This window comes from Paroedura picta, chromosome 1 (genome assembly GCF_049243985.1).
Source record: "Paroedura picta isolate Pp20150507F chromosome 1, Ppicta_v3.0, whole genome shotgun sequence".
NCBI classification, from domain to species: domain Eukaryota; kingdom Metazoa; phylum Chordata; class Lepidosauria; order Squamata; family Gekkonidae; genus Paroedura; species Paroedura picta.
Genome location: NC_135369.1, coordinates 18,451,816 through 18,470,584, shown reverse-complemented (window position 1 = coordinate 18,470,584; position 18,769 = coordinate 18,451,816). Strand labels below are relative to the sequence as shown.

The 18,769-nt window shown below is 48.5% G+C and overlaps 1 protein-coding gene across 5 annotated transcripts in view; it reads left to right on the top strand.

Moving 5' to 3' along the window:
* The window catches only part of EML3 (EMAP like 3), a 65,981-nt gene that overhangs the window by 19,992 nt on the left and 27,220 nt on the right, over positions 1 to 18,769 (top strand). For 4 of the 5 annotated variants that reach the window (XM_077324382.1, XM_077324377.1, XM_077324390.1 and 1 more), the window contains exons 2-7: positions 3,647 to 3,829; positions 6,092 to 6,191; positions 8,350 to 8,904; positions 17,710 to 17,817; positions 18,201 to 18,229; positions 18,587 to 18,622. In XM_077324382.1, the coding sequence (XP_077180497.1) occupies positions 3,647 to 3,829; positions 6,092 to 6,191; positions 8,350 to 8,904; positions 17,710 to 17,817; positions 18,201 to 18,229; positions 18,587 to 18,622 (1,011 nt within the window). Of the gene's footprint in view, positions 1 to 3,646; positions 3,830 to 6,091; positions 6,192 to 8,349; positions 8,905 to 17,709; positions 17,818 to 18,200; positions 18,230 to 18,586; positions 18,623 to 18,769 lie in introns of those variants that run through there. The other variant, XM_077324406.1, reaches the window with a different exon arrangement.

Below are 18,769 nucleotides of genomic sequence, written 5' to 3'. Positions count from 1 at the left end.
GAAAATGCTATTTATCCTGTCGGGGTTCCATATGTACCGATGGTCTACACCAGGCTTTCTCAACCAGGGTTTCTTGAAACACTGAGGTTTCTTTTTTTTTAATATTCTTCTTCTTCTTTATTATTTTGAGGTTTCTTGACAGCCCTGAAAGGGTTTCCTGAATGGGTGAGAGTTAATTTTTTTAAAGATTTTAAAAAATTTGTTAAACATTTTTCAGGTGATATGGTTGTGTGGACCTGCCCTCCTCCCCAAAATGGCCAGTGATGGGCCTGGGGGAATGGAAATGGGAGTAGCCCTGTGTAGGCATGTACACAACTACCCAACCATATTCTGCATGACTGCACTACTTCTGGGGTTTCTTGAAGTCTGTGGAATGTTTCAGGGATTTCTCAATGGTATAAAAGTTGAGAAAGGCTTGTGTATACACTACATTTCCCAACTGGTCAAATAGTGTTTCTTCATTTCAGGTCAAGAGAACAGCATGTGGGGGCAGGGGGAAGAGAAAGCTCTAATATTACCTCTCTCTCTCTCTCTCTCTCTCTCTCTCTCTCTCTCTCTCTCTCTCTCTCTCTCTCTCTCTCTCTCTCTCTCTCGCACCCCTCTTGACAGCACCCACTTGCGACAGGTTACAAGTTAAAACCCCAGACACAATAACAACCCCAGAATACAATTAAAATAGACCTAATAGATATCTGAGCCTCTTGTGGCGCAGAGTGGTAAGGCAGCAGACATGCAGTCTGAAAGCTTTGCCCATGAGGCAGGGAGTTCAATCCCAGCAGCCGGCTCAAGGTTGACTCAGCCTTCCGAGGTCGGTAAAATGAGTACCCAGCTTGCTGGGGGGTAAACGGTAATGACTGGGGAAGGCACTGGCAAACCACCCTGTATTGAGTCTGCCATGAAAACGCTGGAGGGCGTTGCCCCAAGGGTCAGACATGACTCGGTGTTTGCACAGGGGATACCTTTGCCTTTAATAGATATCTAACAGCACTAACAATGGTGACATAAAATCTCCCCCCGAGATCCCACCCTCCATGAGCAGGGGTTTGGACTAGATGGCCTGTATGGCCCCTTCCAACTCTATTATTCTATGATTCTATCAGCCAGCTCATAACGTGCAGTCAGCAGTTGATGTCAATCACAATAACCACCCCCTAAAAGCAGGGAAACGCGGATCTTCCGCCCCTAGCCTCAACCAGAGGCCTGGTGGAAGAGCCTCATTCATTCATTCATTCATTCATTCATTCATTCATTCATTCATTCATTCATTCATTCATTCATTCATTCATTCAAATTTGTAAACCACCCTCTCCACTGAAGTGGACTCAGGGCAGTGGACAGCATAATACAATTGAATCACATTAAAAACATTCTAAAAGTCAAAAATCTTTACCCAAAAGTCTAGGCTAGAACCCTAAATGGGGTGTGATACAGGTGTGAGGCCAATCTGATGCAACTGATGTTACTGGCCTTGACCATGGGCCAGGTGGAAGAGTTCTGTTTTATAGGCCCTGCAGGACCCAGAGAGCTCCAGGTAGGTCGAGGCCAGCCAAATTTCTTTGGAGTCAGAGACCAGTAGCCTCCTCACATTGGCACACAGAGCCTAGGCTGCGTATAGCCCTAAAGGTAAAAAACAGCATCTTAAACTTGACCTGGGATATAATCGGCAGCCCGTGCAGCTGCCAGATGATGGGTTGAATGTGAACTCTTCAAGGGGTTCTGATCAGCACCTGGACTGCCGCGTTTTGTACCAATTGTGGTTTCTGGATCAGGGATAAGGGAAGACCCGCATAGAGGCCATTATAGAAGCCCAGTCTGGAGGTGACCATTGCATAGATCACTATGGCTCCAGGTCAGGTAGGGCCCTAGAAGTTTGGCTTGGCAAAGATGGTAGAAAACCAGCCATGCTCCTTTTGTGGCCATTGTTAAGGAGGAGTCCAGGGACACTCCCAAGTTCCTTACTGTCTGTGCAGTGAAGAGCTATACCCCATCAAGACTGGGAAGGCTCGTTTCCTCATCAAGCCCTTTCTTCCCCAGCTACAGGACCTCCATCTTCAAAGGGTTCACCTTCAGGCGATTTTACCTGAGCCACTCCAGATCTAGATCCGGGATTCCCAACCAGGTGTCCATGGACCCCCACGGGAGCTCAGGAGGCGGTCAGCGGATTTTCCCCTCCTGTCTTAATGTACTTGGTCACAAGTTAGGGAATCGGCCGCTTCCATGGCTTCCCCTGCCCCCCTCTCAAGTGTGAGTGGTTTCTGCACCTGGGAGGGAGTGGAGCCTGTATACCTACTCCCACCTTAAACCACCTCCTGTCTCTCCCCCTCCTCGAGCCTGCATGTTAACGCGGGTTGATGATGTCATGTCACTTTTGGCTTGTGGCAGAGAGGCATGGCCAGCAGACACCCCACCCTGGGCTCTGTGAAGCCCAAAACATTATTTCAGGGGCTTCTCCATGGTCAAAAGGTTGAAAAAGGCTGCTCTAGACACCTGGACAATGATTCAGAGGATGTACTCGGTCGGCCGCTCATTAACAGATCTTCTTCTGTCTGCAGACTATGGAGAGTCAGGCCCCACACTTGCCTGGGGAGCCAAGAACTCCAGAATGCGTGTTACATTCCAGTCAGGGTGTGTTTAATACATTGTTTTTTATTTCTTAAGAACACAGAACATGAACTAAAACACTTCCACAACCAAAATCACTTCAGCACTGAAGTCTGCCACCATCTCTATCTGACATCAGCCTGGAGAAAAGGAGGTGGAGAGGGGACATGATAGCCCTCTTTAAGTATTTGAAAGGTTGTCACTTGGAGGAGGGCAGGATGCTGTTTCCATTGGCTGCGGAGGAAAGGACGCACAGTAATGGGTTTAAACTACAAGTACAACGATATAGGCTAGATATCAGGGGAAAATTTTTCACAGTCAGAGTAGTTCAGCAGTGGAATAGGCTGCCTAAGGAGGTTGTGAGCTCCCCCTCACTGGCCATCTTCAAGCAAAGGTTGGATACACACTTTTCTTGGATGCTTTAGGATGCTTAGGGCTGATCCTGCGTTGAGCAGGGGGTTGGACTAGATGGCCTGTGTGGCCCCTTCCAACTCTATGATTCTATGACATCTCCCTTTACCCAGAATGCCACATGATTCAGTCTTATAGGGCTCAGTAGCAAATACACGATAAAACATAAAACTTAGATCAGCTATTACTTCCTGTCACTCATGACTCTCAAGTCACTAGGGATTCTCCGTGGGAAGTATAATGTGCAGTTAAGCACAGAACCCCTGGGTCCTTGCCCCAGTCCTGGGGGAATCAGGACCAGCCTACCTGCATGCACCCATATAACAGCTCTAGGCTTCACATCAGTTCCTTGTCTCTGACCTCTCCTGCAGATCTATTCAAATGCCCACTGTGTGGTTTTAGGCCTTCACTGAACCTTCCCTTCTATCTTTCAGAAAACTGTGCTATTAAAAAGCTTTGAAATCAGTGAGATACAAAAAAGGGGGGGTCGGTTCTGGAGGTGTTTTTTTGTTGTTCGTTTTTTTGTTTTTATGGTAGCTGCCTAGAAAATTTTTGGTGTTAAATAAATGTAAATAAAAATGCCTGCTGGATTGAAACACAACTCATCACTGCCTGGGTGTTTCTTCTTTGTTAGGTGACAACGTCTTGGGTAGCAACAGTATCCTGGACCGTCCAGACTGGCTCACCCGCCTTGATTCCCGGCTGCGGAACCAGGAAGAGGAGCTGACCCTGGTGAAGTCAGCCTTGGCAGATGCACTCCGGAGACTCAGCTTCTACGACCGGCAGATCCCTCTGCTCAGGAGACAGGTGCTTGAAGGTGAGGCCAGGGAGGAGTGCCAGAAGGGGGCTACTTAGGCCAATGGAAGCGGCTATTAGATGATCAAGAGAAGACCACTGCAGCTCCCATTCCCAGAGGAATAAGAATCATGCAGTACAGAAAGACGCTACAAAGAGCCATCCAGTCTAGCCCTCGAGTTTCCCGGGGAATTAAAAGACACATTAGGATCAAAAAACACACACTAAGGTCAAACTAGACCATGTGGTCTTCCAATGTTACAGGTCCCCTGCTAGGAACTTCAATTCTGAATCAAATTAGGACCATAACATATGGAAATAAGGGGGTTCCCATGCCTGGTGGGACTAATAGTGCTCTCAAGGCCAGAAAAATAATGATGGGGGAGGGGAAAAAAACTCTTCTCCATGTCCAATTTCGACCTGATCCAACTGGGAGGGGGGCTGTATGCTTGAAAGGGTATTCTCATCAGGGGACTCGCAGCTGACATGTGCCTGATGAAATGATGCTCTGACACAACCCAGGGAAGACTGTAGTTTTGCAGCAAAACAAAGAAAGTCTTTTGATAGCAAATATTCTGCCACAGGCTCCTTATTTCTTCAAGCAATGAGAAGTTCTAGGGACAACCACCTCCTGAGTTGGTTTCCTTTGGAGGAAAAATAGCATGGAGATTTGAGTTGTTTTTCTGGTATTTTGCTTTATTCACGAATTAATTAAGAGTGCTTAATTAAGCTAGAGTGCACAGCATGATGTTGCTGGCTACTGAGTGTATGTCGGCCAAACAAACAACAAAGAAAGAAAGCACAGGACCTGGTTGTGCTATTAAACAACTATTTATGAGAGCATTCTAGACTGGAAAGGTAAGAAGGTAGCCTAGTCTAATCTAGCTAGTCTCCTACATCAGTGGTCCCCAACCTTTATTAGGCTGGGGACCGGCAGGGCATCGGGCCGCGCCCGCGGGGACCGCACCCGCGCAGGCCACGCCCACGCTTCGGGCTGCGCCCGCGGCCCGCGCCCGCGGATCGGGCCGCGCCCGGAAGCCACGCCCGCGGATCGGGCCGCGCCCACGAGCCGCGCCCGCGGATCGGGCCGCACCCGCGAGCCGCGCCCACGGATCGGGCCGCACCCGCGAGCCGCGCCCGCGGATCGGGCCGCGCAGGCGCGGCCTGGACGGGCACAGCCCGGCCCTGATTCCCTCTTCCCGCCCTCCCGCAGTAAGTAGCTTCCCGGGCCGCAAGTTTGCGGCCTGGGAAGTTTTTTACTGCGGGGGGGGGGGCGGGGAGAGGGAGCTGCGGCCCGGCGCCGGGCCGCGGCCCGCAGGTTGGAGACCACTGCCCTACATCTCTCCACCCACCATGCTGCAGGCAGGCAAGGAAACAGAGATGAGATTTCTGAAGAAGCAGGAAGTTGTCCCTCAGTCTAGCCTTAAAGGGACAGCATCATAGAAATCAGAAAGGTGAGCAGTCAGTGTTCCTATCTATCTCACTAACTCTCTCTCTCGCTCTGTTTATTATTACAGTTTTATACCACCCTCCCTTGTAACTCAGGGAGGTTCACAATGTACTCCAGTAAAGTAAACAGAATATAATGTGCCCTTAAAATTAATCTCAATAAAATTGGATCAACATTGGTAAAAATTTAAAACATTAAAAACCGTTTAAAACATTTAACCATAATTTAACAGATTGCTGGACTGTGTATTGACTTACGATGTTCCTGATGGGCATTTCTGATGGGGGGGGGGGAGTTTTCTGGAGGGCCCAGTAGATGTTATCAGCTCACTGGCCCCAACCAAAAGCTTGGCAGAAGAGCTCCATGTTACAGGCCTTGCTGAACCACGTACTTCCTTGGGACTAGGAATCACCAATCAGTTGGAACTGACTGAGTGTAGTGCTCTTGGGGGGGCCGGGGCATAGGCAGAGAGGTGGTCCCTCAAGTACGCTGGGCCCAGACTGTATATGGCCTGCATATGGTAAGGAATGCTCTCCTGCTGCAGGCTGAGGCAAGAGACATTGCAGGGCCCAACTTCCAACAGTTCTGATACCAGAAGGGAGCCAAGCTGGGAGAGAGATACTGGGACAATAGATTGTGTGTGGGATGGGGACTTTCCCCCTCATTCATATGAGAATCAGACCAGCCACACATCGTACATAAATGGGGTAGGTGTATGATTAAAGGTACCATCAGGGCAATTTTGTCCCTTGTAAAAAATAGCGTCTGGGGGCTCGAGAGGGAAGCCAAAAGACTGCTAATACAGGTGAATGTTTCATTCAAATTTTTCTGCAGCAAACTGCCTCCCTTCAGAAGCCAGAGATGAACCTACAGTCCTTTCACAAGACAATGGTGCCTTCTGGATTCTGCCTTCTGCCCTCTCCAATGATTCCAGGTATTAGTCTGGGCTCCTGAAGAAACCAGGCAAAGATAACACAAAAATAACACATTCTCCATCATGGCCTTCTAAACAGTTGATTGGCAGGAAGCTTGAGGCAAGTTGCCCATACACATACACCAAACCAAAGCATTATTTCTTCAGGCCATGCATAAACAGCTTATGGGACTCACTGTCACAATATGTAACCACTAATACATGCAGCTTTATACTTAATTGATTTATTTTGTCCAAGTGTTGATATCCCATCTTTCAGTACAAGAACATTTGTGGTGGTTTCTAAACTGTACACAAATGGTGAACAATATCATACAATTTAAACCACAAAGCAGAGAGTCAGAAGATGATCTAGGAGTGCAAGCAGGCCCTTTCCTGTTAGTGAAGACCGTCGATGCCCACCTCACAGATGCTGTCCAATAGGTGCCATGCCATTTACAAATGCAGTTGATGCTTTAGATTGGAGGGTGGTGTCTGCATTATTGCCTCTTCCCATGGCTTCAAGGGCTGATCAAACATAACTTTCCTGCAACAGTGCTTTCTTAAGGGGGGGGGGGTCATTTGAAAAGTAATGCTCAGTTATTGTGTGTTAATCCTACTTCTGCCACCTTTACCTTTCAAAAAAAAAAAGGAACCCAATTCACCCATTCTGCCCGCCAGATCTTTTACCACATCTAGAAGAAGAAGAAGAAGAGTTGGTTCTTATATGCCGCTTTTCCCTACCCGAAGGAGGCTCAATGCGGCTTACAGTCGCCTTCACATTCCTCTCCCCGCAACAGACACCCTGTGGGGTGGGTGAGGCTGAGAGAGCCCTGATATCACTGCTCGGTCAGAACAATTTTATCAGTGCCGTGGAGAGCCCAAGGTCACCCAGCTGGATGCATGTGGGGGAGCGCAGAATCGAACCGGGCTCGCCAGATTAGAAGTCCGCACTCCTAACCACTACACCAAACTGGCTACAAGTCCTGAATACCCAGCTTGCTGGGGGATAAACGGTAATGACTGGGGAAGGCACTGGCAAACCACCCCGTGTTGAGCCTGCCATGAAAACGCTAGAGGGCGTCACCCCAAGGGTCAGACATGACCCAGTGCTTGCACACGGGATACCTTTACTTTTTTTACAAGTCCTGTCAGCACCTGACTTGGCCACTGTGATCCATGCAGTGGTCACCTCAAGACTAAAGACACTGAATCAGATCCAAGGTGCTGGTACTCTCATACTCTCATTTATGCCCTTCAGAGAAATTTACAATCAAGCTCTCAAAATTGACTTAGGATCCCCAGCCCCAAACCAGTGAAACTGGCCTCAAGCAGAGCCAGGGTCTTCTCTGCCCTGGCACCAGCCTGGTAGAACTCTTCCAAAAGAAACTAGGACCCTACAGCAGTGGTCCCCAACCCGCGGGCCGCAGCCCGGTGCCAGGCCGCAAAGGCCATGGCGCCAGGCTGCGGCTCCCTCTCCCCGCCCCCCCCGCAGTAAAAAACTTCCCAGGCCGCAAGCTTGCGGCCCGGGAAGCTTCTTACTGCGGGAGGGCGGGGAGAAGAAATCAGGGCCGCGCCCACGCATGCGCGCATGCGCCATGTGCGGCCAAAATTGCGCATGCGCGGCACTTTTGCGCATGCGCACAGCACCTTTAAGACCAGCAGCACCTTTAAGACCAACAGGTCTTATTCAGGGCGTGAGCTTTCGAGTACAAACACCCTTCGTCAGACTATGATCTTCTTACATGACAGAGAATATATAGCAAAAATCAATTCTGTTACATCAGTAGACTCAACCAAATACAGCCAAAGATAATCCATGTTCTGTATAAACCGCCCTGAGCCACAAGGGGAGGTCGGTATATAAATGTAAGAAATAATAAATAAACGATATCATCCGAATGGCAGAGGGGTGCCTTGGCTTCAATGCAGGGTAATAGGTTAGGAGTTTAGGAACTTAGAGGTTAGGTAATGACACCAGATGCCCGATATCTATATCAGAACAGCCCTTCCCTCCCCGTCCCATTGACGAGAGGGTGGTTGCTCCTGGGGGTTTTAATAAAATTTAATAACTTAATTCATATTTTAAATGTTTCAATGATGCGATACGTCTTAACCAATTGTATTCAAAACGTTGTGAGTCATTGTGTCCCACAACTAATTTTGTTTTGATGTGCAGTTTGCCTGCCACCCGGCAAACAGGGGACCATCCAGAACCGCTGCCTGGAGCCAAAAGGACGCAGGGGTCGATGGTCACCGTCGGGACGCAGACGGAGGAGTTGGCCATACTGGTGCTGAGACGAGGACAAAGCCTGGTCAACGGGCATGGCAAGGGAGAGCCAGTCCAAGTCCCCACTGACACGGGGGAAGGAGACAGCAGCCACGGCCCAGCTAGCAGCGGTCATCAAGACCTGCTTAAGAACTCCTTTGGAATACAAGGTGCTGGTGAGGACCTGGGCTTTGCCTCAGAGGGACAGAGTCTTCCGAAGGAGGCCCAAGGAGACGGTGGCTCCATCCCCGATGCTTGCTTTGAGGAAGCCGAAGACACCGGAGGGTCTCCCTCTGAAGACAGCGTTGACAAAGTGCCCAGCGGAGGGCCGCCCCCACCCTCAGCGCAGCCACCGGGACGTGAGACACCATCCCCCGGGTCCCCGTCAGAAGGGAGCAGCAACAGCAGCACCCCGGCCTCCCCGGTGCCAGCCGTTCAGAGCTTGATGGCCAGCAAGAAAGAACTGTGAGTTTGCTGACGGGGAGGCGGAGAAGCGGGAGATGGGCCTGGAGCGAAAAAGTATTTATTAAACACAAAGTGTTCTCTTGCTGGGGGTGCTGATCAGAACCACCCGTGTTTATCCTCAGCATAGCCGGAATGTCAGGTGTCGCGGGACTGTTCATTAGGACCAGAGAGCAGAAAGGTTTCTCCAGAAACTGGTTCCAGGTTTTGAGGGGCCCCAGGAGAAGAGTTCCCATGCCACCAGACATGCCCTCCTTCCCTCTCTTCCACCTGCATGCCTCCCCCCCCTGCTCAGGTGTGAACTTTCCTGTTGCCCATGCTCACCACTGCCTGCAGCCCCTTTCCCAGTGACGCTGGGCAGGAAGTATATCTGGGAGAAGAAGAAGAAGAGTTGGTTTTTATACCCTGCTTTTCACTGCCTGAAGGAATCTCAAAGCAGCTTACAACCCATCCTTTGGGAGCTTACATTCCCATCCTTTCCCCAGAACAGATACCCTGTGAGGGAGGTGGGGCTGAGAGAGCTCTGACAGGACTGCTCGGTCAGAACAGCACTATCAGGGCAGTGACTAGCACTGTGGAGAACTTGCAAAGAAGTGAGTGGGGCAGGTCAGTGGCCGTGGGCGGCTGTCCCACCTCAGGGTGTGTTGATGCTGGCCCTGGTCAGGCATCTGGATTCCTTTGCTGCTCCGAACAGCGTGTGGCATCCAACATTACGCAAGGCAGGGGAGTTGGATTCTTGAACTCTTTTCCTGGATCCAAGATCAAGGTGGGCGTTTCAGATTTGGAATGTGGGAGTCAAGGCTCCTAGGGGTTTTTAAATCCTGTCTAAGTCCGGGTGTGGGAATTAGGTTTGGCAGCTTGGAACAGAAATGCAGAACTCCTGGATACTGTGCCTAGCCCTTGGGTGTCAGCACTTATGTGATCGAAACCATGTCCAGGAAGGGATATTAGAAGAAGAAGAAGAAGAAGAAGAAGAAGAAGAGTTGGTACTTATATGCCGCCTTTCCCTACCCAAAGGAGGCTCAAAGCGGCTTACAGTCGCCTTCCCATTCCTCTCCCCACAACAGACACCCTGTGGGATGGGTGAGGCTGAGAGAACACTGATATCACTGCTCGGTCAGAACAGTTTTATCAGTGCTGTGGCGAGCCCAAGGTCACCCAGCTGGCTGCATGTGGGGGAGTGCAGAATTGAACCCGGCATGCCAGATTAGAAGTCCGCAGTCCTAACCACTACACCAAACTGGCTCTCTTAGGAGGTGGTGATTTAGAGGCTGGCACTAGGCTGGATTCTTGGGCTTTATACTCAGGTGGGCATCAAAACTCTTTGTTCAGCCACCAACTCTGGCCCATTACGCACATACATTTTACGGCAGATTTTCAGAGCAGCAAGCCTTTAATCTTGACTTCCGATTCTGTGCCCGCCTTATGCACCATTCCTTTTCCTTGGATGTATTTATTCTGTAGCTACAATTAAAAAACACACTTTTCTAAATCACGGTGGAAAATCATGTGACGTGTGGGAGGTGGTGTCCAAGGTGTCAGACGCACAGGAAACTCACAACAAAACTTATTCAAAAGAAAAGAGTTTTATTGATTAGCACTATACGCATTGGACTGAAAGTCAAATCTGACCAGAGGCCAGATTTGCCCCAGCTTATCAATACATTTCTCCCGCCCAAAACTTGACAGTTCCCAAGGAGGGGGGTAGGAGAGAAAAGACATGTGTGTTAAAACAACAGGATTCCATTCTCCCAGCCTTGAGAGAGGTGACAACAACCCTGTGAGCCCACAACAAGATAAAGGTTAACATAACATCACTACTCTACTTTATAGCTTACAAACTACAAGGCCAGGGCAAGCAGGCGCCAGGCCCAATCAAGCAGTATAACTGACATGGAGGAACTCAGGCTAATTTATGACAGAGATTCTACAATCCTGACATCCCTCCGCATTAAAACTAACTCACTCCCCCACCTAGCCGGCATCCACCGGGCGAGGACAATCAGGGAATGCTCGATGGAAAGCCCGGAGAAGGCGGGGTGCCTTCACATTCCCAGCCTCAACCCACTCCTTGTCCCCAGAGGGAAAATCTTTCCAATCGACCAAATATTGGAGGCGACCCTTATGCATACGAGAGTCTAAAATTTGGTTAACTTCATAGTGGGTGTCTTTGTCGATGTATATCGGCACAGGCGTAGCTGGAGGAGGGTGCCATTCATCCGGGACGGGAGCTCTCCGCAGCAGGCTGGAATGAAAAACCGGATGCACATTCCTATAAGTCTTTGGTAAAGCAAGTTCCACAGTTACAGCATTTATTATTTTAACCACTTTAAATGGGCCCACATATTTTGGGCCAAGCTTCTTGGATTTTTGTTGACACCGCAAATTCTTTGTGGACAAATAGGCCAGATCTCCCACTTTCCATTCTGGTGCAGGTACCCGTTTCTTATCTGCCTGGGCTTTATAGGCCTGTTTCGCTCCCTTGAGGCTGGCAACTATCTCCGGCCATCCTGCACTGATGGTTGCAGCCCCCTTATTTATGTCAGGGGCTTCGGTGGAGCTAAGTTCCCAAGTGGGTGCTGCCACTAAATCAGTCCCATACACCACCTTGAAGGGGGATACCCCCGTTGAGGCGTGGGCCCCATTGTTATAAGCAAATTCAGCGAGTGGCAGTAAGGAAACCCAGTCATCTTGCTGATGATTGATAAAGCAGCGTAAGTATTGCTCCAAAATCTGGTTGACTCTCTCGGTCTGGCCATTAGACTCGGGGTGATAGCCTGAAGTGAGGGCTTGTTCTATGCCTAACAACTTCAGGAGCTCCCGCCAGAACTTGGCAACGAACTGGGGGCCCCGATCCGTCAGAACACGTGTCGGGATCCCGTGCAGACGTACCACGTGGTTTATAAACATGGAAGCCAATTTGGCTGCAGTAGGCAAGGCCGTGCACGGGATAGTGGTAAAAGCCTTGTGTCAGGATTCTAAAAAAAAATTATGCAGTTGTCCTATTGCAGCTCCGAAGGAGTGTTCAGGGTTCAGGTTTTGCGCACGCATTTTAGCATGGGTTGTTTTAATGAAAGGGAGCAGAACCATCAGGTAAAGCCTGATGTTGAATTTGACAAGGCCTTTTCTTTTTAAACTGAGGAGCATCTGCAAAGCCCTGTTTTCCATATTGCAGAACACTAGAAGAAGAATACATAGTTTTTCAATACCTTCAGGAGTCTCAGAGTGACTTACAATTGCCTTCCCTTCCTCTCCCCATAACAGACACCCGATAACAGACACCCCATAACAGACACCCTATGGGTGAGGCTGAGAGAGCTCTGACAGAACTCTGTGAAAACAACTCTTAACAGGATTGTGACTAGCCTAAAGTCACCCAGCTGGCTGCATTTGGACGAGTGGGGAATCAAACCCGGTTCTAGATTACAGCTCTTAACCAGTATACCAAGCTGGCTCTCTAGGGCAGGGGTAGTCAACCTGTGGTCCTCCAGATGTTAATGGACTACAATTCTCATGAGCCCCTGCCAGCAAACTCTAGCAGGGGCTCATGGGAATTGTAGTTCATGGACATCTGGAGAACCACAGGTTGACTACCCCTGCTCTAGGGGATTCTCAGCTGTGTTATTAGTCACTGAAAAATGAGAGTCGCACAATGTGATGAGAGTGTACAGAATGAATGGTGAACCTCACTGACACTGGCCTTGGCAGCTGTAATTGTGGGCAACATGTGTACGTGTGTGCAAGTCCATGCCTGGAGAGGAGCTCTCTGGCACAAGCTCTAGAGAGCTTTTTTAGTCTTGTGCCACTAGATTAAAAGATATTTTCACTGATTGCCTAGCGCAGCTGCATAGTGATGCTAATTTCCTGCCCTTCTTTGCAAATTTGCATAGTCTTCTCTTCATGGTTCTCTAATTTGATCCTGTACAGTGGTCGTGATCTTGGCAGTTCTTTTAAAGCCTGTCTTGTGTGGATTGTACTGTCCTCCAAAATGGTTCCCCCCAAAAAGCCTTGTTCACTAAAGGATTAAAGGGAAAAATCTTTTCATAGTGTCTCTCTGTCTTTGCATCTCATGCCAATCCCCCACCCTTTATTTTGGTTGAATGCAGCAATTAAATCTTTTTTCTTTTCTTTTTTTTGGCTCCAGGCCTGGGGACGCTGACATTTCCCTCCTCACTGATCCCCCTTTTAAGTCAATACCAGCAGGGAACTTGATCTTGTGCAGTCCTATTAAAACTTTATCCCCCATCATTTCATTTTTTTTAAATGCAGTGATCCAAGACTAGAGATAATCTCGTATTACTAGACTCATGCTGCTTGTAAACACACACACACACACACACAATAACAACAAGGGGGAAATGAAGGGGAGAGGATGGCAACAAAAGTGCAGGGGTGGGTAATCCAAGGGAATCTACGCTTTTGAAATACCTTCAGATTGGAAGTGAAACAATGGGGTAATCGGCACAAAAGCACTCTCTGAAAACCTGGAGAAACAGCAACCAGAAAGTGAACTAAGCACTGAAGGGAGGAAAGTGAACTAAGGAGGTGGTGAGCTCCCCCTCACTGGCAGTCTTCAAGCAAAGGTTGGATACACACTTTTCTTGGATGCTTTAGGATGCTTAGGGCTGATCCTGCGTTGAGCAGGGGATTGGACTAGATGGCCTGGATGGCTCCTTCCAACTCTATGATTCTATGAAAAAGCAATGCAAAATGACAAAGAATACCTTGACATGCACATTGAAAGCAAGGGAAAATATCCATAGCCTCTGTGGTCAGGACCTAACTGAGAGGCAGCTTCCTCAGCACCCCCCTAGTTTTCATCATATATTTGGGAAGTAAATGAAGATCTCATGGGTATAGAGTCCGCCAGTGAGGACCAGGACTTCTGGGCCATTCACTACCCTGTGCCCCACCCTCACTCATTTTCTTTGCTCCTTTCCTGCTTCATCTTTCTCCCACTCCTTTCTTGGCTGAATCCAGGGTTTCGTAAAACCAGTCTCTGCGGTTTTGGGCAGAGCGTAACCCCCCCCCCCCCCGCACAGAAATCTCTTTTGAGTACCAGGAAGCAGTCCCTGAGAGCAAGGGGATGGGTTGCTCCCTCTTGGAGGCAGGGAGAGCAGGGAATGACTCAAGGTTGCTGAAAACAACCTGGGGAGAAATATGCAAAAATGACGTGTGACATCCGAAACAGGAACTCCAGGCCTGTAATTTGGCCTGATGTATGGGCCCCATCAGGATCAAGGAAGCAGTGCTGGAAAAGGGGGAGTAATTCTTTTCCTGCCCCACTGTGTGCGATTTCCCCAGGTAGAAATGCCCTCTCCCCAGGCAGAAGAAGCTCATAGTGTGCTTATTTCCTTTCCTTCTTTTCCACAGAGAGAATGGTTACCCTCACACGGACACATGCATGAAACTACCTTGAGTGAGACCACTAGGTCTGCCAAGGACAGTCCTGTCTGCTCAGGTTGGCAGGCGTTCTCCCGGGTCTCCAGCGAAGGTGTTTCACATCACCTCCTGTCTGATATTTTTACTTGGGAGATGCTAGGGTTTGAACCTAGGACATTCCGCATGCAAAGCAGAGGCACAGTCTCTGCAGGGTGTGTGGGTGGAGGGGGGAGGAGAGGAGAAGGGAGGTGAAAACAACCAGGTTGCAGGGTTAGTGAAATATCCTTACTTGAGACTTAGGGAAACTGCTGCCAGACATGTGATCTCAAGTCCTTATACAGGACTTCTACCCTCCCATTCAAATTCATGCAACACAAGTGTGTCTTGCAAATGTGAGGAGGGAATTAGGAGCTGAACCTGCTCTCCAGCATGTCCTATGCGCCCGCTGGCCACGTGGGCAGTCTGGGCAGGCAACATCACCCAGGTCTGTTTTCTTTTGCACAAGAGAGCACTGGAGAGCCTGTATTTGTTGCTTTCTTTAAACATATATAAGTAGAGACGGTTGTTCTCTCTTGCCCCAGAAGGACAGACCAGATCCAATGGGATGGAATTAATTCAAAAGAAATTGCGTCTAAACATCCGGAAGAAGTTCCTGATAGTCAAAGCAGTTTCTCAGTGGAACAGGCTTCCTCAGGAGGTGGTGGGTTCTCCATCTTTGGAAATTTTTAAACAGAGGCTGGATAGCATCTGATGGAGAGGCTGATTCTGTGAAGGTGGCAGGTTGCAGTGGATGAGCGATAGGGTTGTGAGTGTCCTGCATAGTACAGGGGGTTGGTTTAGATGACCCAGGAGGTCCATTCCAACTCTATGATTCTTTGATTATTGGCAGGTCTATTATCCTGCATGTGAGCCCAGAGAGAAAGAGACACCCTGCGCTCCACAAAAATTCAACTTCAGTGGACTATCAAGAGCCAAATCAGACATGGTGGTAGGAGTTTTGTGGAGCGGTTTGCAGGTTTTAAACTAGCAGGCAGGTGATTTATGTCAGGACAGTAGGAAGTGGTTAATTCTCCTCCCCCAGCCATTTCCTCAAGTTGATAAGTCCACATGGAGCTACTTCGGCGGGGAAAATATACCCACAGGCTCCTTGACAATGATACTATGTTGATACCCTTTCAAAGCATCAAACTCAAATATTCTTCAGCAGTGTGTAATTGTGGGAGGGAGGTAGGAGAGATTGTCAGGCAGCACTTCCTACTGGGAGTTTAGGGGAGTCATTCACAAAACCGTTCCCTACGTCCTTTGAAATATTGGTGGGCATAATCATAGAATCATAGAATCATAGAGTTGGAAGGGGCCATACAGGCCATCTAGTCCAACCCCCTGCTCAACGCAGGATTAGCCCTAAGCATCCTAAAGCATCCAAGAAAAGTGTGTATCCCACCTTTGCTTGAAGACTGCCAGTAAGGGGGAGTTCACCACCTCCTTAGGCAGCCTATTCCACTGCTGAACTACTCTGACTGTGAAAATTTTTTCCCTGATATCTAGCCTATTACGTTGTACTTGAAGCTTAAACCCATTACTGCGTGTCCTTTCCTCTGCAGCCAACAGAACAGCATCCTGCCCTCCTCCAAGTGACAACCTTTCAAATACTTAAAGAGGGCTATCATGTCCCCTAATACTGCACACATTGTTTGCCTGGCCTTCTACATGCATAGAGACAGTGTGGTGTAGTGATAAAGAGCAGTGGACTCTAATCTGGAGAACCAGGTTTGATTCCCCACTCCTCAATATGAAGTCAGCTGGGTGACCTTGGGCTTGTCACGGCCTTGTTAGAGCTGTCCTCACAGAGCAGTTCTCTTAGAGCTCTCTCAGCGCCACCTACCTCCAGGGTATCTGTTGTAAGAAAGGGAAAGGTGTTTGTTAGCAGGTTTGGGACTCCTACGGGTTTTGAAAAGCAGGGTATAAAAAAACGCTCTTCTTTTTGTGCATGTACATTTCTAGTATGTATGTACATTTATTTATTTGTTTGTTTATTTATTTATTTATTATATTTCTATACCGCCCTCCCTAGAGGCTTAGGGCGGTTTACATTAAACTTATAAACAATACATGGAACATGCACACTATGGTATATCCTTGGCCTTCCAGGCATGTATACGCCTCTCCTACCCAGTTAGCTCACAGTGACTAGCAACAATAATTAAAATCCAATACAGTGTAACATCTATAAAAACATGAACGTAGAGAATTTTTTTTTTAGTCCCTTCTGAAAAGCCCCAGTTTTATTTGGCTTTTAGGGTCACAAGAGCAGCCTGATTGTTATCAGGACCTGTTAGGGCAGCGTTTTCAGATATCAGTTTCCTGTAAGAACTTTGTTATCTTTTTTTTTTCTTTTCTTTTCTTGCCAAATCTACTAGTTGAACAGGCGAGATCATATTCACTTCCGGGCAAGCAGGACTACAAAGTGCTGTCAGTTTTCCTCAGAAGCAAAAGTTTCCACCCTAGACCCTGTCTTTATTAACAGCCAAATTCAAATAGTGCTGTGGCCTGCGCTGATTATGCTTCAACACAACCCCAATCCTTTTTCTTGGGTTACCTCAGAGGTAGTCAAACTGCGGCCCTCCAGATGTCCATGGACTATAATTTCCATGAGCCCCTGCCAGCATTTGCTGGCAGGGGCTCATGGGAATTGTAGTCCATGGACATCTGGAGGGCCGCAGTTTGACTACCCCTGGATTACCTTCTCACCCAAGCCTGTATATAATAAGTTGTAGCCACCAGCCATCCTGGACCATTGTTCCTTGGAACAAGGATCCAGCACCTTTTGCTGCAAAATAAACAGTTTTAGAAAGAAGGCTAGAGAAAGGACTATTTCCTTGTGTTTCTCCAGCTGCAATATTATTGTATGATATGTTCATAAGAACATCAGAAGAGTCCTGCTGGATCAGACCAGTGGTCCATGCAGTCCAGCATCCTGTCTCACACAGAGGCCAACTAAATTCTGTGGAGGGCCAACAGCAGGGCACAGAGACCAAGACCTTCCATTGAAGTTGGCTCCTGGCACTAGGATTCAGAGATTGACTGCCTCTGAACATGGAGGTTCCCTCCAGTCACCGTGGCCAATGATAAATCTATCCTCCATTAAGTTATCTAATCCTCCTTTAAAGCTGTGTATTCCTGTGGCCATCACTACAACCTCTGGCAGTGAATCCCCCCTGTGTAAAGTAGTATTTCCTTTTGTCCATCCTGAACCTACTGCCCATCAGTTTCATTGGATGCTCTCAAGTTCTTGTGCTTTGCCAACTCTCTCCACTGTATAAACCTCAGTTATGTCCCCACCCCCAATCATCTTGGTTGCCCTCCTCTGTATTTTTTCAGATATGATTTGTTACCCCTTTAAAAAAGACTCGTTTTGCTTTCTAGGCTGCGAAGAAACAGCTCTTCTGACAAGCCCACCAAAACCAAGCTGCGCCTGACCAAAAAGGCTGCTTCCTCCGCAAACCTCTTGAACCGCTCCAGCAGTCTTGAGAAGTGAGACAAATGCTTCCTTCCCCTTCCCACTCCCTGCAACATGTTCTTCTCCAGGGAAATATTGGGGACGTTCATTGTCCTTAAGATAGGGGGTGAGGGGAAAGAAAATCTGCACATACTCAGAGGTTGTCTGGAGAGAGTCTTCTGGTAAGCTCTAGATTTTCCCTGCAGGGCGGTGCTATAGTGCAGGGGTATCCAAACTGTGGCTCTCCAGATTTCCATGGTCCCATGCTGGCACAGGGCTCATGGGAATTGTAGTGCATGGATATCTGAAGAGTCACAGTTCGGACACCCCTGCTATAATGTGTTTACTCTCTTTGTGTGTCTCCTTCCCTCCCTCTCTCTCTGGTTTGCCCCATTAACACTCTGTTTTGTCCTTGCAGCCGAATTAAGGATCCCACTCTGAGTCCAGGTGAGCTCTGAAAAGAACTGAAGGTGAAGGGGATTCTGGGAATGTTGTACAACTGGGGAAGGTTGGATCTCATGAGAGGGAAACAGGTAGCAGGTTTGGCTAGGTACAAAGCAGCAGGTTGATTATCACTTGGAAAGTGCCAAGGAGTGGACGCGCCTATTTTCTCCTGAGGGAAGAAGCAGCTGGACAGAATGACAGCTGGGACCAGGGGTTGCTCTGAGAGGCACCTCTCATGGGAGACAACATTCAGAAGAGTGACTCTTGCAGATGTGCTACAGGCACAGAGAGATGGGCAGCTAGAGGTACAGCCTCCTTTCTCCACCACCCGAAAGTCTCATGCTCCTTTTCTCTCTTCAGGGCCCCTGAGCGCCCGAAGGATGAACTATAACCAAGGTGAGCCTTTGGAAAGAGTAGCCCTGTAACATCTGAAGAATTGAGCAATGACTCACAAAAGCTCATCCCCTGACACAAATTTTGTTAGTCTGCAAGGTGCTGTTGCTGTTTTCTACTCTTGTAGTAGCTTCAAAGGGTATTCTGGCT